The following is a 27215-nucleotide window of genomic DNA, read 5'->3' on the forward strand; positions in this document are numbered from 1 at the left end:
TCCAGCTTCCTGTATCTCACAGCGGCCCGCCAAATGCCCCAGGGAGCACACCAGATAACAAGAGACCTCATCCTGGTGCCCTCCCCTGCATCTGGCATTCTGACATAACCCATTTCTAAAATCAGGAGGTTGCGCATACACATCATGGTTTGTACCCCATAATGGATTTTTCCTCCAGAAACTTGTCCAATCCCCTTTTAAAGGCGTCTAGGCTAGACGCCAGCACCACATCCTGTGGCAAGGAGTTCCACAGACCAAACACACGCTGAGTAAAGAAATACTTTCTTTTGTCTGTCCTAACCCGCCCAACACTCAATTTTAGTAGATGTCCCCTGGTTCTGGTATTATGTGAGAGTGTAAAGAGCATCTCCCTATCCACTCTGTCCATTCCCTGCATAATTTTGTATGTCTCAATCATGTCCCCCCTCAAGCGTCTCTTTTCTAGGCTGAAGAGGCCCAAATGCCTTCAGGATGTCACTAGGGCATGGGTCACCGTGGCCAGGTCTGAGTGACCCAGGTATGGTCGCAGCTGGCGAATCAGTAGAAGCTGAGCAAAAGCTCCCCTGGCCACCGCTGCTACCTGGGAATCCAGGAGCAGCTGCGGATCCAGGATCAGCTGCGGACCTGCTCCTTCAGAGGGAGTACAACCCCATTCAGAGCAGGACAATAGCCCAATACCCGAGTCTTAGACTTCTGGATCAGGAGAACATCTGTCTTATCAGGATTTAATTTCAGCTTGTTCATCTACATCCAGCTCCCAAAAGCCTCCAGACAGCGGAACAGAACTTTGACTGCCTCCTTGGAATCAGGAGGAAAGGAGAGAAAGAGCTGGGTGTCATCAGCATATTGATGGCACCCTATCCCGAACCTCCGCATGACCTCTCCCAGCAGCTTCATGTAGATGTTGAACAGCATGGGGGACAGAATGGAACCTTGCGGCCAGGATGCCGAACAAGCATCCCCCAGCACCACCTTCTGGGATCTGACAGCCAGGATAGAACAGAACCACTGCAAGACAGTGCCTCCAAGCCCCAACTCAGCCAACCGATCCAGAAGGATACCATAGTCAGTGGTGACAAAGGCCACTGAGAGGTCCAGCAGGACTAACAGGGATGCACTCCTCCTGTCCATTCCCCAGCGCAGGTCATCTACCAAGGCAGTCTCTATCCCAAACCCTGGCCTGAAGCCAGACTGAAAAGGATCCAGATAATTAATGCATTGGGAATCCTGGCCCCTGTGCTGCCTGGCATCCTGCTGCCTACAGGATGCCTTCCCCCTGCCGAGTGCCGCCCCCCACTACATCCGGAAGCCTCCGGAAAACCTTTAAGCCCCACTTCCAGTATTTGGCTGAAAACCAGAAGTGGGGTTTAAAGGCTCTCCAGTGGCCTCCAAAGGCTTTCAAGAAGGCCATGGGGGGACCATGCATGGCCTTTGCTCTCTGAAGGCCCCCAGATGGGGTGGTGGGCGAGGAAGGTAGCACCACCTCCAGTGGCATGGCACCCTGGGGGCTTTTGCCCCCCATGCCCCCCTAGGAACGCTGTGGAGTTAAGGCCTGAGAGAGGGAGGGGATGTCAGACACTGCTACCGCTGTTTTCTATCCCCTCTCCCAGGCCTGAAAACCAAACACAGAGCAGCTCAGATTTTCCATTATCCTAAGGAGACCTCCAGCAGCCTTTATTCGAGCTGGAAGCAGTGGAGGCTGCACCAGCCCCACTGGACAGCACGGTGGATTTTCATTAGGATTGGGCTGTTAATTTTCTAAATACTTCTATAAAAACTAAATATAAACTTTCAAAATACAGAGTTAGCTACAGGCTGATTTGAAGTGAAAAAGGAAGAAAAATTATTATAGAGATGTTAACTCTCTTGAACAGCTTTAACTAACATATGAAGGGAATGAGCTTAAAAGACTATTAATGCAATTTGTTTTACAGAAAAGAGAGTCAGTTAAAGCTGACTTTATCATTTAAGTTTTATTTGCCTAAGAAGACAGCAACACATATTTAGGGGTGAGGGTGGAAGAGGCTGGTATAGCAATGTTCCAGCATTGTTTGCTCTGTTCAGCACATACTTTTCTGAAGTCTGTAACCACTGAGTGGAACTAATGTTTTCCCAGAAATTAACATGGGGAAATATTTTAAATTTAAGGTGAGGGTAAGAACCAAGAGGGCAAATGTGTAGCAATTTGTGCTTTTGTGCACTTCAATTTCCAGGCAAGCCAATCAAATGATCAACTGGAATCCAATGAGTAGCACTACTACTATTATACCAAAATTCTCATAAAGGTTTCTTACATCCTCAAAACTCCCTTCTGCCTCCGCCACACACCAACACTGGCAGAACCAATCTGCAAGTAGACTGACCATTAAGGAAAACACGCACAGTTATTAGTTTCTGTGATTCATTAAGAAATACGAGTATTATCTAACCCTGGGGTCGGCAACCTGCCATTCTGGAGCCGCAAGCGGCTCTTTCAGCCTTCTCCTGCGGCCCCCTGCGAGGCCAAGCCGTGGGGGGAGGGGCACGCTCCTCCCATGAAGCAGCCGCTGCTCACCAGCCCGAGCGCACAGGCGCAGCTCCCTCACCTCCTGCGGCTGCGCCCCATAGGAGAGGGCGTGAACGGCTGGCGGAGCAGCTCCTGCCCAAAGAGCCCGCACCGCTACCGCACGTTCCCTCCTGCCCCAGCCGCAGCCCCAGCCGCCTGCCCGTGTAGGGGAGGGTGCGTAAACGAACCTGACCCCACGGAGCCAAGGCAAAAGCAAGCAATTGAGTGCAGCTGCTCTGTCCTCCTCCCAAGCTCAGGGCACAATCCTGTGCATCTCCTCAGAAGTAAGTCCCATTGTGCTTGCTCCCAGGAAAGTGTGCACAGGATTACAGCCTTCAAGCTCCCCACTCAGCATCCCCCGGTCATTCACTCACACTCTCACTGCCCCATTTCCTTCACTTGGAAACCTGAAGGGGGTTTGGAGACCCCTGCACCAGATGATATTCTGTATATGTTTGTATACTGTATGCGTAACATACTGTATATATAGCACCAAAGCATATTTCATGGTTGGGAAGTAATCACTGTTAGTATGCCTTTTATTTTATGCAGTTTTGAACTCTTAGCTTGATTGTTCAGGAGCACCTTTGTGAACAGTGTTAAGTAGTACTAAGTGGTCTTGTTCAGAGGTAGTATTGTGTGGAAAGGCATTTACAGAAGTACAGAAGTAAATGACAGTAAAGAATGACAGTATCCTTCACAAGCAGTTCACCTGTGCACAATCTAAAACAGTTGTTCTCCAACTGTGGGTCTGGACCTGATTTTTAGTGGGACCTAGAAGAGGGAAGTGTATTATATAACTGTGACCTACAAGAGGGGAGCGCAAACTATATATGCAGTGTATATATACTCCCCTGGGAGTGAGCCCCGTTGACTCTACTGGGGCTGACTTCTGAGTAGACAGGGAGAGGAGCCACTCACAGGCTGCACTCCTGTCCATGCATCCCTGGGATGAAGCCCCGTTGACTCTACTGGGGCTGACTTACCTTTCCCCCTGTTTTTGCACTGGTATGTATGGAGATCTCCCCCCACCCCAACTTCCATGTGTTGGTTCTGTGTGCAAGGGGTTTTGCAATGGTCTTGCTGTGATATAGAGATCTTCCCTCCCCCGCACCTTCTCCCAGTTTTTGCACTGGTCTGTATAGAGATCTGCTCCCCCCCCCACTTGTATTGGAATCTAGGAAGATCTGGTGAGTAGGTAGATGTGGTGTCAGCAGTGGCTCCTTTGAGGGTAAGGCCTGGGCATACAGCAGAGTGTGCTGCACAGCTGCAGCCACTTGAAGGCAATAGGGCCCTCAGGGATATAAGAGCACCTGAGGCAGGAAGGGTTTGTGGGTTGTAGAAGGAGTGCAGGTTGACTTTGGACTTTGACTTGGATACTCTGACTGATTTGACTGACTTTGGAATCTGACCTTGGACTGTGACTTGGCTTATTGACTTTGGACTCTGCCCTGGATACTCTGACTGACTTTGTGACTAAGGGACTGCTAGAGACACTGGAGTTTGAAGTGCGGCTGCTGTGCCCAAGATCTGCTGACGATCCAGAGTCTGCTGTAGTGGTGGGAGGCTGCTGGCAGGAGAGAGGACCTCTGCAGGTTGAACAGGGGAGCTACCCTGGAGGTGGGGTCCAGCAGGACTGCAGGGCAGAACCAGGGTCATTTGTTGGGGGAAAGGGGAGCTAATTTGCTTAAAGTGGGCATAATTCTCCAGGCAGAGAATGGCCTTGGAATCAGGCAAAACACCATAGAGGACCAGGCGTCTGAAAACACAGGACAAGAATGTATGACAAAACTAAAAGCTATAAGAGGGGGCTACTTCATAAAAATGGGACCTATAAGAGCATAAAGGTAAAAAAAAAACTATATATGCAGTGTTATCTTCATTCTAGGTGTCAAAAGGGTTTTGTGGCTCCCAAGGTTTTTTTTCCTCTGGAAAATGGGTCTAAATAGCTCTTTGAGTGTTTAAGGTTGCTGACCCCTGATCTAACCATTCCTGACTGTTACCTCGCATGGTCAGTGACTCAGCAGATTGAAACATTAGTACTTTTCTATCAACTGACAGTGTTCGAGATCAGGGCTGGGCAAACCCCGGCCCGGTGGCCATTTGTGGCCCTCGAGGACCCCCAATTTGGCCCGCAGGGAGCCCCCAGTCTCCAATGAGCCTCTGGCCTGTCCAAGACTGTTGGAGCCTGCACTGGCCTATGACTGCCAGTTGCGAGCTGCAGGCTGAGTTAGAGCAAGGCTTCCATGAGCTTTCTGCTTTTCCCTGGGCATAATTTTAACAACCCCTCCCCATTGCCTCTGAACAACTCATGTCTCATATGATTCTGGTTTGGTCTGTATGTTTTCCCTATGCAAGAGGTGTGTGGCAAACAGTTCATAGTTCTCATATGGTTCTACATGCCTGTATTATAGTTCTCATGTGTATTATAAATAAGCTCAGTAAAATTCATTCATTCATATAAGTTCCATCTCTAATGTATTCATTTATGCAATTTTATTCAAATTTGAAATGTAAATTTTTTTTTCCCCAGTCCCCTAATGCAGTGTCAGAAAGAAGATGTGGCCCTCCTGCCGAAATGTTTGCCCACCCCTGTTCGAGGTGATTAGTCAATTAACAAGAGATTTGGGTCATGGGGATAGTGTAAACCCTGACTGAAGCAGGGCTACTGAATGATGAAGTTACCCAAGGTCATGGGAAGCTGGATTTGTATAGACACACAATGGTAGGAAAGCAATAGTCTGAATTTACCTTAAGTTTTGAAGAAAGATGCTTCTATAAGCAAAGTAGACAAATTTCAGCATTGGAAATCCAAGCAAATCAACACAGAATGCTCTATCAAGCTCCCATAAGAAGCCATTGTTTAAGATCACATGCAAGTGACTTGCATGTGCATTCATTATTTAGAAGGCTAAGATGGAGTTCTAGATCAGTGGTTTTCAACGTTTTTTGTGCCACAAACTAAAACAAAGTATGAGACTGGGAACCACTGTTGATCCTGTCCCCCCTCTCAGGACCCTATCCACCCACTCCCCGCCCCACTATGTTGTTCCAGCATTGTTCATGTTGTCCCAGCATTGTTCATTTTAACCAAATATTCTTGTTGGAGAGATCAGAAAAGGCTACAATGAAGCCTGGTACTAGAGAAAGTTATTTTAGCACAACTGCTAAGAACCTCAGCAGGATTGGGACACAATTTCCGTGTACCTGAAGGGGTGCAGATGCCTCCACCTTTACCTGGTAGTACTATAGTCCAGTGGTCTTCAACCCCTTTCATTCCCTGTAAGTTGCTGTGACTCCACTACTGAGGCTTCCTGACTACATTGGGATCACAACCCCAAGGCTGAACAACACTGGTCTAGATAATAAAACTGGTCAGTCCCCATCTGCAGTTTGACCATCTGCAGATTTGGCTTAATGTGGATGGCCACCATTAACAAGAAGAACCCTGCCAATATTTAATTTATTATTTTTTTAGTGTCCCTTTAAAGAGCAGTTTGAAAACCACTTTTCCTACCACTGTAGAGCAGCAGAGGGGCAGGCAGCCTCCAGGGATTAGAACAGCTATTTCTGGGTTACACCAAGGTTGCAACCACCTCCCTTGGTCACCCCAGAATGCAACACAGAAACATTTAATCACTTCTGCATTGCATTTTTCAGAGCACCAAGGCTAAGGAAGAGGTCCACTTGCCTTGGCACAACAGTTGTTCTAATTGCCGGAGACTGCCTGCCCCTCTGCTGCTCTACAATGGTAAGAAAAGTGGTTTTTGAACTGCTCTTTAAAGGGATGCTTTTTAAAAAAGAATTTTTTAAACAATTTTACTATCCATGGTTTTCAGCATCTACAGGGGTTCCAGGAACAGAACACCCACTGATGCTGAGGCTAAACTGTACTGTGCTTCTGAATTATACTTACTTCCTTATTGTCAATGTTGGGTTGTGTAGATACGACAAATATGCAAATGCTTCAAATGTACACAAAGTACAGGCTACTTTTTGAATTATCCAAGTAAAAGGTTATGATCTATTGTATTAAATTTCAGATATTCCTACTTAAAATATCTTCTTACCTCCACTGAAGTGGATTGCTGTAGCAAGGACTACCAGGATTGCTCTGAGGTTGTGAATTGAGGTAAAACGCTAGAGGAGAAGTAGCAAGGGCACAATCAGCACTAAGTGGAATTTTAAGATGCTGCAGACCTGGAGCAGACGTAGGAGAGAACACATGCTGATGGACATCACTTCCTCGGCAGTGGGAGAGGAAAGGAGAAGAGATTCTGACAAAGTACCACAACAGAAACAGTCAGTATCAAAGTAATCCTGTATAGTTTGTTTTCAGAAAACAAAAATAGGTAGTAGTAGCAAATGAACAGGGATCCACTTCAAAACACATTTATGTATCTTTAAAGCATTTTTAGGAGTGGGGCCTAAATAAAAGGATTGAAGTATTGAAGCTACACAGAACTGCCAGTAATCAGTCCAGATATATCCTATGAGTAACCCTACATTATGCGGAAACCACAACTGTAGTTGCTGAAACAATGAACTATCTTCCAGCTTCATTCTAAGTAACAGCATAATGCACTCACATCCAACGTCACTGATAGCCATAGGCTACAACTTGCCATGCAAGACCTACAAGTGCAGCTAGGGCTTTCCTAGGATCTTCTAAATAAAATATTACCTATTTCTTCCTTGGCAGCGATTCTCAATAGATTGCAACATTTTGAAAGATGCAGGAATTTGCACTGAATTTTAAACATTTGTCTATTCAGAGTACCTGAACTTGCACATTATTGTGGGAAGTTCAAATAAAGTTTTAGTCTTACCACTTAAAAAGTTAATCTGAATAATTCAACATTTAACTGACTCACTAAACCCAAGAATACATATTTAGAACTATACTGTTTGCTTATTAACAGAAGAGCTTAATGTTAGCCTTATTCATTTTACGTCAATGAATACAAGCAGAATACTTAAGTTGTCCCATTACATAAAAACACTAGGAGATTACATATTACATTACATTATCTCTACATTAGACTCTCACAACATATATAAACTAAGAGCCATATCAATGTATGGGTTTATTGAAATATCCTTCATGTAACAAATTCAGATTCAAATTAAGACATTTGTTGGTTCTGATGGATGAGCTAAGCACCTCAAATCTATTCCCCCAAACAGTCCTTACTGAATCCGTAGAGACGGGGCTCCAAATCTCTCTCTTCTTCGTTTCATCATTGTACTGTGTCAAACACTAGCCTTGTCTGAAGGACAGAGATTTTAAAGCCAGAAAAGTGGAAATGCTGTTATAAATCCAATGCCGAGTTTTTGTGTAGCCCAGCATCAATCACCAGTAGTACACACCCATTGGATAATGTCAGAATGCAATTTTTTTTAAAGAAGTCTTCTGCAAAACTTATTTATGGCTTCCAGTAAAGAAAAAGCTGAAGTCAACTCTGCACAAATCAAATATAGTGCCTGAACCAAAGCCCACAATATACTTCTATCACTCAGCTACAACACAGCAAATCACTGAAACGTTTCTTCATTTCAGGAAGCAACACTTGCAACTAGCCACAAGGAAAACAGAGACCAAGAAGGCGAAATGGCACATGAGCAAAGACTTTGGCAGAAGCCTCACATACCAACATGAAAGCTCACACTGCAAAAGTAGTACACAGTCTGTACTCTGACCCAGAGCTCCAGGAAAGCTAACGGCAGCTGCTCTTTAGTGTTGCAGAAGTTTTCAATATCCATTTCTTTAATGTCTAACAAAGGATTTCATACCTCCTCTCTTATTATGGAATTCTTTTATTAAATTGTCATTTGCATAGCACTTAAGAGTATACTGTGCTTTTCACTGGACTATTTATAAGACTATTTATAAAACTATGAAACTATTTATGGTTTTCTACTCTTTCTAAATCTAGACATGAACTAAGAAGGAATAGAACAGCAAAAACGCTAGATTTAACAAGTTCAAACTCCTTTTTAATAAGTCTTTTTCTTCCAGAAAGTGACTCATTCATTTTGACTGTCAATGTGCAGTTCTTGTTGCTACTGTAGATACTTGCCTATAAGTCAATCTCAAATGCAGGTTTTGAGCCAAAATCATGGAATTTTTTATGACCCTCAGATAAGTGGGGGGTAAAACTGAGGGGTGTGTGAAATTCTTTGAAAATGACTTACCAGGAATTATCCTGAGGCAGCAGCAAGAAGTCAAAAAGGGAAAAAAAAATGACCCATTTTACCTTCTTCTCCAAACAAGATGAAGGTGCTTATGGGAGTTGTGAGGAGTTCAGTGCTGCACTTTCATAGCAGAAACCCTCATACAGACTACAAGTCTAATAATGCCTTCACTTCTCTTTCTCCAAGTTCCACCCCCACTTCACCAGTTCCACCCCCACTTCACCAGGCAGCTGCTCTTAGAAGCTTCATTTATCGTATTGACCTGTGTATAAGTCAACCCATGTTTTCATGTTCAATTTTTAGGCAAACATTTTTTGAATTATACACAAGTATATATGGTAATTCAAATCAATGTCATCATTCTGTAATTAGTCATCAATATCTTGAGGCACACCATTTGCAGATATTATCATCTTACACCAGGAACCTGCTGACCACTAAGATGCACACTTACATATCTTTAAATGCTACCCAGAGCATGCAACATAACCCACCATCTACAGTCTCTTTCAGGGTTTGATAACTGAATTTGCTCCAGTCTCTTCCTTTGCACCACATACTCTTGAACCTTTACAGTAATTCCAACTCAGGTAGGTGACCATGTATATCAACATAGCCAGAATACCAAAACAGGGTGACCCTTTACAGAACAGGAAAGACAGAGGAAAAACCCTGAAAACTTTGCTGTTGTCTACAGTTCCCAGTGATCTTTAAGTTTCTACAACTAATGCTGACAAGTTATGCTCCACACACGCAGGTACTGAATGATAAGTCTCTTCTAACTATGCCAGCCTAAAATGATTACTCACCTATAGTAGCTTCCAAGAGTCCATTTGAACTAGCTAAGCAGGACATAAATTCTAGATCATTAAACTGAAACATACACAAAACCCAAGTCTTGCACTCAGTGTCAAATTTATTTCCATACTTATCTGGGCAACACTAACAAATGACTAAACCACAGTTGTATTATTGGCACATTTTCTGATATGACATTTACAACCACAAACAATGGTTTTCTGCTATTTAAATAGGCTAAAAGATCACTCTACACAAAGCTGGAAACAAGGTAGACCAATGGTTCTCAAAATGGTGGGTTGCAACCCACCAGTTTGTGTAATGATGCCCTGTTCCCTCCCTTTTAGGGGCGGGGGCAAAGTCAGCAAAGCGATCCCCAGGATCGCGCCCCTGCGGGGAAGGGGGGCTATTTTTCAACTAACCTTATGTGCTCCCAGGGTCTAGGGGGTGTGGGAAGCCCTGCGGAGCGCTTTCAGGGTTCCCTGCGGCTTCTAAACAGTGAAAGTTTCAAGCGCGATTAAACCGGAAGTAAGGTTAGTTGAAAAATAGCCCCCCTTCCCCCACAGGGGTGCGATCCTGGGGATTGCTTTGCTGCCTCTGCCCCCACCCCCGCAAAGACTTACCCTGGAAGTAAATCTCCCGGGAAGTTTGAGAAACACTGAGTTAGACAATAGTTATAAAGTATCTGGGAACCAATCTTCCAGGACTTTATATGCCTGACCTCAGACTCACTATCTCATATATAAAACAACCTGAGAGGGAGGCTGGAGCATGTGAATCATCATGCTAAGAGTTTATTAACAAATGCTTTATTTTCTCAAAAATCTGAATTAACGGAATTGGACACACACAGATGAGGCCAGGAAAAATGGTCAAAGTGCACAAAAACTGCCCAAAAGAAGAAAATGCCAAACTGCTGCCTATTTAAGCCCAGCAACAATAAAAATATTAGTTTCTTTCAGTGGGCCTATCACTATAAGGCTGACCACTATACACAAAGATACTGATGAAAATCACTTATCTCTTCCCTTAAGAAAATCTTTCACCAGTTTGTGTTTCCAGACCAAGCCCTTGACATTCTTATGTGGGAAATATAGGCATTTCTTGGGAAGTAAGCATCTTTGTATTTGTGGACAAGCAGCAGATGCACTATTTCATTGCCCTCTACTGTAAATATCTAGAGAAAGAGTTAATGTATCATTTTTCAATCAAGTCATTATACAGTATAGAAAGTCAAGAAACGTGTTAGCTTCTTAAAGATATAGATATGTATTTCTATCCTATAGGACAGCTCAGGTTGCTAAAGGTGCTGAGAGTTGAAGAACTAAGATGGACTAGCAAAAGAATCAATAGCAATTATATAAATTCTAGTACTTCTGATATGTATTCACTTCTGCCTTTAGAGAGACTTATGATAACTTTCAGTTGATGCAAAAATTTTTTGACCTATTTAAACACTGTACAGACTTACTGGTGTCTGCATAACTTGTCTGTGGATTGTGCCAGTAATAAAATGCACCTCAAATATCAACATGCTTTGATGAATTTATAGAACTGACCAAAAAAACTCATTAGGCATCAGAAATTATTCAAAAGATGTTTAAAGTGTTCAATAAAAATATGTGAATTCAAATTTGTAGCCATAAAAAAGCTGACAAATATAGCATATGCTATGACAAGGAATTACTCAATGATGATTAAGAATATTTCTATATCACTTCTCAACAAAATAGTTCACAATGCAGCTTACAGAGCAAAATAAATCAATAAATTGTTCTCTGCCCCCAAAGGCTCACAATCTAATTCCAGCAAAAGCCAGTCCTTGTAAACCGGTGAAAGAACTGCAACACAACTTATTAAAGCCATATGCATGCTGCAATTACCAGTCCTGTGGATCCTTCTAAACCTGCTTATAGCACTTGAAACATTCACATGAATTTTCTTTACCACACTGCGTCAGACTACTTGTAATGTGTCACAGGTCAATGTGCTTTAAACTGCTAACTCTGCAGATACTACAAAAGCAATACACAGATTCTAGCGAAATTTAAAGCTAGCAACAACAGTTTCCATGTGTTGAGACCATAACAAATGCTGGACACTCCTCAAAGTCATCATTTACAGAACAGCACTGAACATTATACATATCCGCTGATGGGTTTGGAAACCACTATCCACACAGTGAAGTGCAACACATACAATTTTAATATTTCTCCTCATGGTAGTCAGCTGGCATAACAACTTAGACTTCACAGGATAGCATGAAAGAGGGACATTCAGTTCTCTTGACAACAATCTCTAATACTGGAAGACATCTAGCAACATAAATTCTGAAAGGTTATTCAAAACCAGTTTCCCAAACCACCATCTAGACTTACAACATCACAAAATGTATGAGTATGTATACAATACAATGAAATGCTGTTCCTCAGATGGCTCTCCAGGCAGGTTAATGACAGATTTTTTTAAAAAAATTCTTTTTTCAGAATACCACTGAGATTATTTCTTCGTGTTTAAAAATTTTACTATACATTTCAAGATAATCCTAAATCCTTCTAATGTTCTTTTCCCATTCTACAGAAAAAAACAAGCTTCCATCATGCAATTTTGGAAAGCTGTGTTGCATCATTAGCATACAGCTGGTCATTCCAACTCCTGAATCAGCACCTATCTTTTTAGAAACTGGTAGCTATTTATACATCTGCTCTTCATGACAGTCTCTTCCCTTGACCAAATGGAGCTATTTATTTAGAATGTTATCCACTCCTCAGTTTCTTATTAGAAGTACATGGAAAATTGCCTCTGTGTTTTCTTAATATTAGAATCTATGCATTGAATGTACTGTATTTTATCCACCATATTCTTACATTTTAAGTAACACCAGAGAAGGTCTATCAAATACAACTGTGAAAATTATTTACAAAAAGGTTAACTTGAACTTAGCAGCAATTCTTCACCACAGGCTTATGACTCAGCAGATGAAGGAGATTTCTCAGTATATAACACATCCAGAATGATTTGCATGGATAGCAATCTTGTCCATGCAAGGGGGTAAATTTCAATTACCCCTCCCTCAGCAACTCTCTGTTCTGCATCACATATTATTCCAGGGCAGGGGTGTCCAAACTTTTTGGCAGGAGGGCCACATCATCTCTCTGATACTGGGGGGGGGGGGGGGGGTGTCAGGAAAAAAGAAGTAATTTACAATGCAAATTTGAATAAATTTACATAGATGAATATTAGAGGTGGAACTTATATGAATAAATGAATAAACGTCTTGCAATAGTTATGTAAAAGGCACAAAGCAAGGCCGGCCTTTCTATCACTGCTGCATCACAGACATGAAACAGCAAACAGTGGAGGGAGCCCTCATCGCACAGCTCACACGAGATGTTGAACAGTTGTCCTGACCTGGAGAGCAGTTGCATCAGGCCAGCATGGGCTCCAGCAAGTCTCCGGAGGGCCAGAGGCTCTTTGGAGACTGGGGGCTCCCCACAGGCCTGACCGGGCATCCCCTCGGGCCGCAAGTGGCCCTTGGGCCAGGGTTTGGGCACCCCTGTTCCAGGGGATCCCACAACACTCAAGTGGCTTTTCAGGGACCACAGGAAACTCCTATAGGGAACTTCCTTCTGCATATGCTAGCATTAGGATACAACCCATTGATATTAATTATACAAGTAACACATCAATACCTTAAATTTCATTAATTTAACTCAGGGATGCCCATACCCCGGCACAGAGGCCACTTGTGGCCCTCGGGGACTCCCAATCTGGCCCACAGGGAGCCCCTGGTCTCCAATGAGCCTCTGGCCCTATGAAGACTTGCTAGAGCCCACACTGACCCGACGCAACTGCTCTCAGCTTGAACGCGACTGTTCAACTTCTTGCATGAGCTGGGGAACAAGGGCTCCCTCCACTGCTTGTTATTTCACATCTGTGATGCAGCAACGGCAGTGAAGGAAAGGTTGGTCTTACTTTGTGCAAGGCCTTTTATAGACCATAAGCTATTGCAAGACCATCATTCGTTCATATGAGTTCCATCTCTAATATATTCATTTATGTAAATTTAAGTAAATTTATTCAAATTTGAAATGTAAATTAATTCTCTTTTTTCCCTGGCCCCCGACACAATGTCAGAGAGATGATGTGGCTCTCCTGCCAAAAAGTTTGGACACCCCTGATTTAACCCATTTCTGCCCACCCCACAGGTATACACATTTGGTCCCTGCTGTGTATATGCAATGTTGGGCAAAATTGCTTAAATTGAACTTGTCATGACTATACCCCTGCTAACTGGGGCACTTTTTCAAGTGGTGCGCCTCTTTTATTTAACAGAGGGAGAGTAACTGGCCCTTCTCGTCTCAGCAGTGTCTTTTCTAGTGGCTGTCTGCTGGTGCTCTTTTGCATCTTTTTAGATTGTGAGTCCTTTTGGGACAGGGAGCCATTAGTTGTTTGATTTTTCTCTGTAAATCACTTTGTGAACTTATCATTGAAAAGTGGTATATAAATACTGTTAATAATAATAATATTTCTGTTGCATCCCAGGGCTCTGGCTATCTCTGGTGGCCCAGGGCAACCTGGTCCTTGGGCAACAAGGAGGGTTCCAGAATCTACCTTGTGGCTCTGCCCCTCCCAAGGGGTTCGTCCTTCCCAGCAGGGGAGGCCTCAGACTAATGCAGAGCAAGGAGGTAAAGTCACCCAAGTAACCCCTCTGACTCTCAGGGTCCAGCCACAGCACACAGGTATAGCTGGACCACCCATATAGCTTCTCCCCGGTCTCCCAGTCATCAAGGACCCACCCCGCTTTATAGGACACGCCAGCCCCACCTAGCCCCGCCCCTTCCTCCCCAGAGGGGGGTAAAATTTCACCCTCATCAGCTTCCCTGGCTTTTCCCTGGTGACTAGTGGCAGCCCCTGTTGTTGCACCCCGGCCTCCCGCCCCCTTCTTGCCTCATCTGGGGCTCAGCAGGGAGGCAGTGGGCAGCAACGCTACCAGGAGACCACTCCACCCCGCATCCTCGCTTCTGCTGGGGTCACAGAGCCGTGTGCACAGAGGCTGGAGTGCCCGAGGCTTGCTCTACAGCGGTCAGCGGTCAGCTTGTGCAGGACTCCCCCCACCCCCAGGACGTTGCCACAGGGACTGCCACAGGGACTGCATCCCATCCCTGCAGCCCCGTTAGCCATGCGATCCTAGGGATCACATCACTGCCTCCTCCCTGCCTCCTCGCTGCCCCTGCCCCTTAAGGGGGCAGAGGCCAGGGCCTTTGGGCTGGGGCGTCACAACGCCCATTTCAAAATCACTGGCATAGGTTTATTCTTTCATTCTGTGTTAACTGTCCCAAACATATTCAAGCAACACATATTCAAGAAACGACAGGATCCTGTCATGGCAGGACTGCTGTGGCTGGTCTAGAAATTATCAAACCGATCCCACAAAACAACTCAAGGATACTTCCTGAGGGGGGCCTGAGCACTGCTCCAGAATCAGTCTCAAAACGTAAGTGCTATCATCACCATGATGAAAACTTTATTTGGATTACAGAAGATACAGAAATAAAGTTGTCTCTCCCTTTGTGCATGTTCAACATGGTCCTACTTTTAACCCCCTTCTAGCAGACTCTGCTCACTGGCTGCTTGTCACTCCTTCCACCTCTTGACTACTGCCAGTCCAGAGCTCTCTCTCCTTTTCTGGCACCATTCAATTACCTTCCATTAGACATATCTTGTCTGATATTGCATCACATGTCCCTGACCGTGTTTATGGCATCAGGATGCTTATAGTCCACTGATGTTTATTACATAGTGAGGAATCTTTTCCTGGGAGCCAAAAGGGGTAAATTTCCTACTAACCTCAATCATCTAAGAATTTCTCAGCTTGTCTTCAGCCAAGCTCTCTCTCCGTGCATGTTTGTATGTATACACACACAGGCAATACCCTATTCAGCTAACACCTTCTCAAAACCAAAATGTCCTGTGACAATTCACTCCACATTACAGCCACAGAGACTCAAAGCAGCTCTTTTAATCTCTGAAACTACTTGTTTGTGAAAGTTGCCATGCAAGAGCAGAGAGTTCAGACAAGTGCTAACTCTTTGCAAATGTCCTTCGGGTCTTCCCTGGCTCTCCGAATGCCTTTTAAAGACATAAAAACATCACTTCTGGTTTTGAAGAAATTGAAGGTTTTTTTTCCCCTTTAAACCAGGGGTGGGCAAACCCTGGCCTGTGGGCCATTTGCAGCCCTCGGGGACCCCCAATCCAACCCACAGAGATCCCCCAGTGTCCAATGAGCCTGTGGCCCATCAGAGTCTGTTGGAGCCCACACTGGCTTGCGACTGCCAGACATTATATGGACTTTCAGAAGACGTTGAACATGGTCCCTCACCGAAGGCTACTGAAAAAACACCACAGTCAGGGAATTAGAGAGCAGGTTCTCTCATGGATTGAGAACTGGTTGAAGACCAGGAAACAGAGAGTGGGTGTCAATGGGCAATTTTCACTATGGAGAGAGGTGAAAAGCGGTGTGCCCCAAGGATCTATCCTGGGACCGGTGCTCTTCAACTTCTTTATTAATGACCTGGAGACAGGGTTGAGCAGTGAGGTGGCTAAGTTTGCAGACGACACCAAACTTTTCCGAGTGGTGAAGATCAGAAGCGATTGTGAGGAGCTCCAGAAGGATCTCTCCAGACTGGCAGAATGGGCAGCAAAATGGCAGATGCGTTTCAATGGCAGTAAGTGTAAAGTCATACACATTGGGGCAAAAAATCAAAACTTCACATATAGGCTAATGGATTCTGAGTTGTCTGTGACAGATCAGGAGAGAGATCTTGGGGTGGTGGTTGACAGCTCGATGAAAGTGTCGACCCAACGTGCAGCGGCAGTAAAGAAGGCCAATTCTATGCTTGGGACCATTAGAAAAGGTATTGAGAACAAAACAGCTAATATTATAATGCTGTTGTACAAATCTATGGTATGGCCACATCTGGAGTATTGTGTCCAGTTCTGGTCACCACATCTCAAAAAGGACATAGTGGAAATGGAAAAGCTGCAAAAAAGATGATTACTGGGCTGGGACACCTTCCTTATGAGGAAAGGCTATGGCGTTTGGGACTCTTCGTCCTAGAAAAGAGGCGCCTGAGGGGGGACATGATTAAGACATACAACATTATGAATGGGAAGGATAGTGTGGATAGAGAGATGCTCTTTACAATCTCACATAACACCAGAACCGGGGGACATCCACTAAAATTGGGTGTTGGGAGAGTTAGGACAGACAAAAGAAAATATTGCTTTACTCAGCGTGTGGTTGGTCTGTGGAACTCCTTGCCACAGGATGTGGTGATGGCATCTGGCCTAGATGCCTTTAAAAGGGGACTGAACAAATTTCTGGAGGAAAAATCCATTACGGGTTACAAGACATGATGTGTATGTGCAACCTCCTGATTTTAGAAATGGGTTATGTGAGATGCAAGGGAGGGCACCAGGATGCAGGTCTTTTGTTATCTGGTGTGCTCCCTGGGGCATTTGGTAGGCTACTGTGAGATACAGGAAGCTGGGCTAGACGGGCCTATGGCCAGCGGGGCTATTGTTATGTTCTTAGATGATGTGGCCCTCCTGCCAATGTTAGCCCACCCCTGCTTTAAACTGTCATTCTGAGGCCTACAAAGGCTGCAGGTGGATGCACACAACCTCTGCAGGGCTCAGAATACCCTCCAGAGGTTAGGGAAATGCAGTTCCCCTCACACTTAGATGGCAGGGGAGGGGTGTCCCCAGTATCCTCAGTTTTACATAACCACAGGGGGAGTTGTGGAACACAATCCCTGCGGATACCAGGGCATGCCTGTATTGGCAAATTCCAAACCACTTTGGGCACCCCCACATTGTGGAGAGAAGGCAGGAACATCAGCAGCAGCACAGCAATAAAGAGAGTTAACTTCACCAGAAGTAATTTCAAAATGCTGTAAAATATAAAAACTTGTCTCCAACAACTTACACAGGGCCCAATCCTATCCAATTTTCCAGAAGCAGTTGTGCCAGTGGGGTGTGCACTGCATCCTGCGATGGAGGGGTAGTCCCTGGGGCCTTCTTAAGGTATGGGAACATGTGATTACACCAGAGCAGGAAAGTTCGGTAGGACTGGGCCCACAATCTTCCCAGCTGTGGGAAGGTACATTAACATGAGGTATATGATGAGCTTTATGCTCACAAATTAACAGCTACAGCTATCCTGCAGCCATACACAATGAATGTGGAAAATACAAATAGTAATATACAAGGTTGCAATACTTCATAGATCAACTGTCCTCCAACTGAGGAGTTGCAGCTATGCACTATGACACAAGCTTAAAGCCAAGCCCTTTTATAAATAAATGTTTAATGCAAAGGGGGTCCAAGTTAAAAAAAATAATCCACCAAGAAAATACTATACTAAATACAGCATTTTCAAAACACACAGTTTAAAACAAGTTTGTAGGACGGTATGAAGCACTACTACTAGCAAAGCACTTACTACAATCTAGAGAAGCTTATCTTTCTCTTTAAGTGTTTCAGGACTTCATGTTTGTGCCCAAACTCTTCTATCTCAAACACATCCAGTGTGACTGCATGCAACCACAGGCCATACTTCTACCTTCAAAAGACATTCAATAGCAGGCATGATGACTAAGCTCCCCCTTTTCCCTTCATCTCTGAGTGATACTCTGAAATCAGTATAACTGCAAAAAGATCACATAGACAGGCAGACAGGTCATTTTGTGGACTGCCTGCCTTCATCACTGGAGTCCAGCAAAAACATTTGTACCTCGGCAGCACACCTGTTGGGGTTGGCATACATACTCCCATTCATTGGGTACTCCAGCTCATCTGACCAAGTCCAGAAGGTGGGTTGGAATGCCAGGAGACTGCAAAATATCCAATCAGACAGGCAAATGGCCTAACCAAAATTAGATAAACTTTAGGTTTACCTAGCTAACCCAAGGATGCTCAGGATGTTCTGACTTTGCTTCAGTGCAGTCAAAACTGATGTCCAGTTGTAATTACTGATAAGGACTGATAAAGACAATTACTGATAACATAGCAGCATAAGAGATTATATTTGGCTTTGAAGTTAGCCTGTAATCGGGTCTGTGTGCATGCACATGAACCAAATGGCACACCTGGACAGTTCCAAAGTTCAAGCCATTTTATGTCTACTTTTTTTCTTTGTCTTGGGTTTTCCTATCCGCTCCCCTTAATTTTTAATAAACTGTTTTTGTTTAAACTCTTCATCTGCCTGCTATTGCTTCAACGCTAAAGCTCTGTTCCAGACCTCCTGGACTACGGGCCACATGCTAGAGCAGCATGTAGCCAGGGAGTTTGAGAACCAAGGTAAGTTGTTGTGGAAGGGGGAGGAAAGGAGGCAGCAATACAATCCCCAGGATTACACAGCTACCAGGGACAAGGGGGTGTGTATACACTAACCTACAGCCAGCACCAGCCTCCTGGGGGGTCTGGAGAGACTGCAGACTCCTCTGCAGGGCTCCCCAAACCTCCAAACATCTGGAAAAAAAAAAGTTTTAAAAGCCCACTTCCAGTTTCACAACAAAAATAGGAATGGGTGGGTTTTTAATTTTTTTCAGATGTTTGGAGGGTTGGCGAGCCCTGCAGGGGGGCCCCGCAAGCTCCCTGGACCCTCCAGGATGCTGGAACTGGCTGTAGGTAAGTGTACACACACACTGTCGACCCTGGAAGTAGCACAATCCTGATTGTTGCTGCCTTTCCCCACCCCTTAAGGAGGCAGTGACAGGGCTTCCCAGGCTGGTGGTAGCTGGCAAACCATACCAGTTTGAGGACCCCTGTGCTAGAGTATAGCTTTTCGGGAATCTTCACGAAACCATGAGGGAGGTTTTGGAGTATGGCAGCTCTCTGCCTGGCTTTGTCCTCATGATGGCAGCAGTGTCTACCATTTTGACACTGGGTGAAGGGGGAGATCTGGAGAAAGGAAGGCAATAACAACACCAGAGCTCCCTTCCCCCCATCACCACAGCAAGTAAGTCTGGAAAGAGACCAATGTTCTCAAAGCTGACACAGACACGGTGCTATTCAGTTGGAGAGGGAACAAGGAAACCATAGACTCTTATGAATTGGTATACAAAAATTAAGACAGTCAGGGCACAGGAGAGATAGCCCCAAAAATACCAAGTTAATAGATGAACATATGTAAGAGGCATTTTTCCCTAAGGAGTCTGTACCAGTGCATGAACCCTTTTGGTAGCTGCATAGTGCAATGTCATCACTGAACTTCCACGTTGCTGAGCCTGGCTATACACAGAGCTCAGCTGGGAGGTACATGGCCAAACAGCTGCATACCTTAGCAGGAACACAGCTGAAAGGTAGCAGCAAGTGAAGTGGACCTCTGTGGACCTCTATGTTTCACCAGAACAGAGGAGTCATACTGATGTAGACACAGACGCTCCAAATACTGCCCTCAATATAAAAGGAGATTTCTAGCATTTCATTCAGTAGCAGAAATCTAAACTAATTGCTTAAAAAGAGATTAAATTAGCATTCAGATCACGATTCTCAATTAGAATACTCTTTTTCATTCAGATTCTAGGATTAGGCAGACTATTTCACCCATTTCTCATATAATCCAACTAGAAACAGAGTTTTATATTACCACTGACCAGACCATATTGGTCTGTAATCCTTAGATCATGAAACTGCATGAAATGTGTGTACTTCCAGAATTCTTAAGACCCCACAAGTCACATAAAAAGGTAATACAGATTTAATTTTAACACTATTTTTAACAATCTGCTCTGTTCCCTTTTGCAATGCTACCACACTGCAATGCTACCATTACTAATTCCACATATTTGTGGTATAAGGATATGTGCAGCAGTATTTATCTCTACTCTTTTTATGTCACTGACTGCACCCTCCCCCACTCCCACATTCCACTAAACATATTATAAAGATACCAGAACTAGAAGTATATGGCACTCTTTTTAGCAGACTGATGGAACACTCTGTTATATATAATCATTTAAATAGCAGCTGGCTCCACTGCCAGATGGTGTTATTCTACCTTTCAACAATATCAAATGAAAAAATATCTACAAGCATCATATGCTCCCACAATTTATATGCTTTTATTTTTTACAGATTTGATTATTCTTAAGATAAGAATAAAAGAGCTAATACTCACAAACTTCCTCTTCTAGGGAGACTAAGTTCCTTCTGGGGAAAAATAAAAACAACAAATGGTCAATCAGAAAGCTGATATGAACAGAAAACTAGTAAGAATATACCGATACAGAGCTTTATTAAAGCATCAAAGTTTTTCAAAAGCCGTTTCTGATCAGCTGCCCCCTCTGTAACTGCACATAATAAAACATCTCCGTAACAACAAGAAGATCTCTCCTATGTTTACAGTCAGCCAAGTCGCAATTTGTACAGTACAGTGTTTCTCAAACACTAGTATGGGTACCACTAGTGGTACTTGAGATTGTATCTGGTAGTACTTGTAGGACCCCTGGACACCTGGCAGCAAAACCAGGAAGGCAACACAACAAACATCAGTAGGAGGCTAGACTTGGTGGACAGAACTCCAAAGCACGCTTTTCTGCACTCAAATAAGTCCTTCTGTCCACACTGAGCCTCTTACTGGTGTTTGCTATGTTGACATCTGGACTCCCAACCCAGAAGTAACTGACAATGATTTCATCGCCAGTTACTTCCAGTGGTACTTCGAATAGGCGAAACATATGAAGTGGTATGGTGGAGCACAAATGTTAAGAAACACTAGTATAATACAAGCAGCAAGAATTCCTGCTGAACAGATTATCTGAATTCCTAACACAATATGTCAAGAGGGGAGCTCAGTGATCGCAAAGCACACATGATTCCCAAAGTATTTTTAACAGAATACAAAACAGCTCTAGCAAAGAGCCCAGCTGGACTGTGGTTCATGTGATTGTTAAAATTAAAGCATTGTTGGTTTGTGTACATCATTATAAATTACCTAACATTAAAGAAACTGTAACATTTAATGTGAATAAAAAATGACAATGAAAATGCTTTAATTCTACACATTAGATAATATATCGTTCTACATTCACTAAAAAAACACAGAATATAAATTTATCGTATTAAATACTTTCACCTGAGATCAAATTTTTGCTTTTTTCATACACTGTAAATTAATATTGCACCACTAGATGGTATCGTTATCCTATGTGGTAATCTTTAACACTGTCAACAGAAGTTAACAGTGCTCTGAAAACAAACCTTTTAAAAGTTTACTATGAAAAAGAGAATTTCACTGCTTTTTAATCCTTGGAAAAGCCCTATTTAAATTAAGTCTAACATTTCACACAGATTTAATTAGAAGAGTACCTTCTAATCTGCAGTTAGATACTTTTCTTTTCAAGCTAGCCTTGATATATCATCCCAGCACTGTCTTTTCTAGTGACTGTCTGCTGGTGTTCTTTTGCATCCTTTTAGATTGTGAGACCTTTTAGGACAGGGAGACACTAGTTGTTTGATTTTCTCTGTAATCCACTTTGTGAACTTTCCGTTGAAAAGTGGTATATAAATACTGTTGTTGTTAATAATAACAATAACAATAATAGAAAAAATGCCAGGCTAACAGCATTTAACTTTGATTTTTTTGCAACCGCATTCCCCTGCCATAAAAAAAATCTAGCATGATTTTTCTCTGTCACTTGAAATGTTACCACACCACAGGCTTACATTCTCATTGAGCTGGCCAACCAATGTCTGCACTATACCACTTCAGGCTGCAGGCAGGGGGCTCATACAGTTGAACAATGTTCCATACGAAAATAAATTCATGAACAAAGAACACCAGCATGTCTGACACGTTAGGGAACCCTTGCTAGGGAACCCTCCCTAACATCTAGTTGTCTCTGTGATTATTTTTAAACAAGAGTATTCCATCATGCAAGTAACCATGCTTGCTATGGAGTGGTACAACCAAGGCATAGTTTTTGTTTTAAAACTTAATGAGAACTAAGCTGCATTCTATTTTGAAATTCTAATTGCAGTTTTCGAAGTACAGAAACTGAAGTACAGAATATTGCTGGGCACCCTCTGGATAAATGAAAGCCATTAAAGGTAAGGACATGCACACACTTCCAAAATAAGGAGCTTATAGCACATTTTGAAGGCCTGGCCAGAAGGAAAGCAATTGTTGTTCCTTGAAGTCATATTCATCAGCAACTAGAAGACTGAAAAGGAATCCTAACAAACAGCTTGTCTTTTTCTGCTCAAATCTAATTTGCTCAAGACATGTTGGACTGATGGAACCTTGGTTGGCAACCTTCAGTCTCGAAAGACTATGGTATAAACCTACAGCACCCGGTATTCCCAGGCGGTCTCCCATCCAAGTACTAACCAGGCCTGACCCTGCTTAGCTTCCAAGATCAGACGAGATTGGGCATGTGCAGGGTAACAGTTGCTCGAAAGAACCTTGACACTCTTCAGTATTGCCTGATAAGCCAAACAGCCCAATCCTATCCTGCCCTGGTGCCACGTGGTACAGCTGTGTCACAATGGCTGCCATTGGAAACCATGGCACCAAAGCAGCGGCCAGTGCACTCCTAAGGTCAGTGAACCTCAGTTCCCTTACCTGTGTAGAACTCAGCTGGCTCTGATGGGTCTACTTAAATCTGCATCAACCTGAGTTGACACAGAATGGAGGTGATCCGTGTTAGGCTCTGCAGCTCCAGTGGGGATATAGGATTTGGCAGCAGCCTCTGCTGCTGGCCCCGCCCCCTCGCCCTCCCAGGCTTGATCTGCCCTCCCTCCTGCCCTCCCCCCAACCATTTTGTCCTCACCTCACCACACCCCAAAATGCTTCCCTGCTGAATAGCTAGAACACTTACCACTGGCTGCCCTCTGTCAGTATCCCACCAGTGTGAAGGCCCAGAGCTGACTGACACAGACCTCTCCACCAGTACTGTGTGTCACCCTCCATTGGTAAGTGCCTTATGGCATTTTCGCAACATCCAACACCAGCACTGTGAGCGCAGCACCAGCACTGGAGAGAACAGGATTGGGCTCTTAATATTCCCTCAGTTTGTATTTGTAAGCACACACTTCTGCTTTTAATATTGTGATGAATGTTCTTCCCCCCCCCCCCAATTTTTCTTTATTTTTGGATACTTCTAACTCCCCATAAGCTCCTGTGCAGGTGAAGCAGGCTGTGTCCTTTGTTTGAACCTCCAGTATCCATACGTAGATGTGGATTCAGAGAAATTCTTTGCTTCTGGTATAGCTGGTCTACCAGCCAATTGGGCAACAAACCTGTTCATCTAGATCAGGGGTGCCCAAACCCCAGCCTGCAGGGCATTTGCGGACCTTGGGAGCCCTCCATCTCCCAACGGGGCACTTGATCTGCTGGAAACCCGTCAGAGCCCTCACTAGCCTGACATGACTGTTCATTGCAGAAGCAGTGAGGGAATGGCTAGGTGAGCTCCAAATATTGGGGGGGGGGGGAATGCTTCAGTAGCTGCTGGCGCTTGGTCACTTTGCTTGGTCTGGGGGGGGGGGCAGCTGAACCAAACTTGGGATAGTCAGGGATGTGGCTTCACCAAGTGCAACAAATTGTCTCCAGGCATTTGGTGCCTTTTCCTGGGTGTTTTTTTTCCACCCCCTACCCTGATCTGGCTTGGTCCGAGTCTGTGCAATGTTGCTTTCTTTGCTGCCTGCAACCTCCTTTACCCAGGTTCTATTCTTCCCCATGTGCACCACTGACTTTTCCTGCTGTTATTTTCACCCCCACCCCCATTCCTGGCTTGATTCTGTTTCTGTTTTAAAAAAACTTGGAAGTGACTGGTGCCTCCCATTCCATCACTTGGTGATGCTCATTTCATCCCAGATGTATTTGCTTTTACTTTTTTAAATTCTGCTCTCTGGTGTGGTGAGGGTTTGGACAGCATGACTTCTTTCTGGGTCTCTTTTCTGTTTGGAAAATATTAGAAAACCCTGGTGTTTTCCCATTTCATCCCTCAGATAAATCTGCTCCCCCCCCCCATGTTTTTCCTTGCCTCTGATACAGTTATGTTTCCATCTACTTTATGTTCTTGGGGGGGGGGGGAGTGTGGCTATCAGATCCATGGGCTAGGTTTGCCATCTCTACTGAAATCAAATTCCTAAGCAATCCATGTTTTCCTTGCCTCTGATAAAATTATGTCTCAATCTGTGCTTTATGTTCTGGAGGGCGGAGGACAGTGCCTATGTTATAGTTCTCATGTGTATTATAAATACCAACTAAAATTCATTCATTCAAGTTTCATCTTTAAATGTGTTCATTTATGTAAATTTATTCAAATTTCAAATGTAAATTAATTTTTTGCCCCCAGCCCCTGATCCAGAGTCAGAGAGATGATGTGGCCCACCTGCCAAAGTGTTTGCCCACCCCTGATCTAGATAAAAGGATGGGATGCAAAGGTCAGGTGGGCCTCACTCTTCCAATCAGGTAACCTGATGACATCATCAAATGACTCAGATCAAAGCACAAGGCAGCTCTGCATGTTCTGCCAGATTTTGCCCATCATATTATATGCTGACTCGCAGGAGTCATACCCACTTACTCTCCAGAAACTGCAAGAACCAGGACTCCTGGGACAATGCAAACAGCTAGTGACAGGAACTGTGGTCCGAGCTAGAGCATCAGAAAATTTTTATTTTGCTCAGTTTGCTTTTTTCACTTCATTTGCAAGTCAGCTTGCAAATGTCACCAGTTTAGCAATATGAAATGCTGTGGGCGAGCTTTGTTCTTGGGTAGCATCTTAGCTCCATCTGCTAGTTATTACCGGTTACTGTACCCACTTGATCAAGCTCTACTCTGTGTCCACAAAGTCATGCATTTCCCATCAGCCTGCTTGTACTTTTTCTGCCACTCTCTATTTTGCTTAATTCCTTTCTTTTGAATTTTTAATAGCTAATTACATTTTTCCTCAATGCCTGCCTTGCCCATGTTCATGGGTAATTCAGTGGATTGTAACATCTCTTTGCCCTGCAGACACTACTGTGGTTTTGATTTAAAATAATAAGAACACCAGGGACTTGGTGTTCTCTTGGAAAGGGATTTTTCTCCCCAGACAGCCCCCCTCTGCCTGTAGCCCAGAATGGTGATAGAGGATAAGAACTACCAATGCTCCCCCCTGTACCGCTGCTGGTCGAAGTAAGTGAAGCAGGAAGGAGGAACAGGTGGGTGTGTACTAACCATTACGCACTATTCCCCTCAGTCAGTCTGTCTTCCCTCAGCATCTTCCCTGACAAACACAAAGGGGGAACTTTATTTAAGCATTCCTCCAAAGGACAGTGACTTGCAAAATCTGCCCTGCATTGTCATACCATTTAGGGTAGAGAGAATGCTAATCACTTTTTTATAATGCAGCCTCAAGATGCACTGTATGACTAAAGACAACTGAATTAATGCAATTATTTCTCTTCAAATGTCATTTGAGAAGAGTTTGGCAATGTTTCACACAGTTATGCATTCATAGCTATCAGTGGGAATCACAGCAAGGAAATTAGCATACCAGTCAAGTTAATGAAACATTTTTCAAGTAGCTGGGAAGCTACATATTGTTGGTGCCTCAGCTTACTCGTGGCATTCTACTTTGACTGTACATCAAATGAAAGACTAAAAGGTTTTGTTTAAGCCAGAAGAGACTATTTCCATCTTTTCAAATAGAAATGACAACCTGATAAATGTATTGTCAAATTGACCACTCTATTTGACCTAGTATTTAACTCTGGTAGTAATTCTTAACAGTTCAATACATCTCTCTGTACTAATTATGTTTAATGCTTTGTCTCACATAAGACCAAACATACAAATGAGAGGGAAACACCAAAGGACAGCATAGTCAAGTACACTGTCCATTTCTTAGAGCACTTTAGCTGTCAATACACAAATATAATATAATCATATTAGCAGATATGTCAGCTTCAAACATGCAACAACCTTAGAAATATGTGCATTTCCAGGATCTTTCAATTACCCAGGCAACTAGTCCATTTATTTTATTAGCTTTTCATCTCTCTTTGAACAAAACCCACATGCGTTTAGTTTTAGTTAACAAGTAAACATTTATCATATTCTCTTAGAACAGGGGTGCTCAATACGTAGATTGCGATCTACCAGTCAATCACGAGGCAAAATGAGTCGATCGCAGGCTTCTCTCCAGTCCATACATCCCTGGGAGTGAGCCCCATCCTGGGAGTGAGCTCCCTGGGAGTGACGTATCCCTGGGAGTGAGCTCCTGTCCACGCATCCCTGGGAGTGAGCCCCATTGACTCTACTGGGGCTGACTCGTGAGTAGACCTGGAGAGGAGCCGCTGGCAGGCTTCTCTCCTGTCCACGCATCCCTGGGAGTGAGCCCCGTTGACTCTACTGGGGCTGACTTACCTTTCCCCTGTTTTTGCACTGGTATGTATGGAGATCTGCCCCCCCCCCAACTTCCATGTGTTGGTTCTGTGTGCAAGGGGTTTTGCACTGGTCTTGCTGTGATGTCTATATAGAGATCTTCCCTCCCCCACAACTTTCCCCTGCTTTTGCACTGGTCTGTATAGAGATCTGCTTCCCCCCCCCCCCCACTTGCATTGGAATTGAGGAAGATCTGGTGAGGAGGTAGATGTGGTGTCAGCAGTGGCCCCTTTAAGG

The 27215-nt window shown here is 44.0% G+C and overlaps 1 protein-coding gene and 1 pseudogene across 3 annotated transcripts in view; both read right to left on the bottom strand.

Moving 5' to 3' along the window:
* MAST2 (microtubule associated serine/threonine kinase 2) overlaps positions 1–27215 on the bottom strand; it is a 217493-nt gene that overhangs the window by 122844 nt on the left and 67434 nt on the right. For all 3 annotated transcript variants that reach the window (XM_066626695.1, XM_066626696.1, XM_066626694.1), the window contains exon 4: positions 20724–20755. In XM_066626695.1, coding sequence (XP_066482792.1) covers positions 20724–20755 — 32 coding nt within the window. The remainder of the gene's footprint in view (positions 1–20723; positions 20756–27215) is intronic.
* LOC136650586 (5S ribosomal RNA) lies at positions 22886–23006 on the bottom strand (annotated as a pseudogene).

This window comes from Tiliqua scincoides, chromosome 4, assembly GCF_035046505.1.
Source record: "Tiliqua scincoides isolate rTilSci1 chromosome 4, rTilSci1.hap2, whole genome shotgun sequence".
Taxonomy (NCBI): domain Eukaryota; kingdom Metazoa; phylum Chordata; class Lepidosauria; order Squamata; family Scincidae; genus Tiliqua; species Tiliqua scincoides.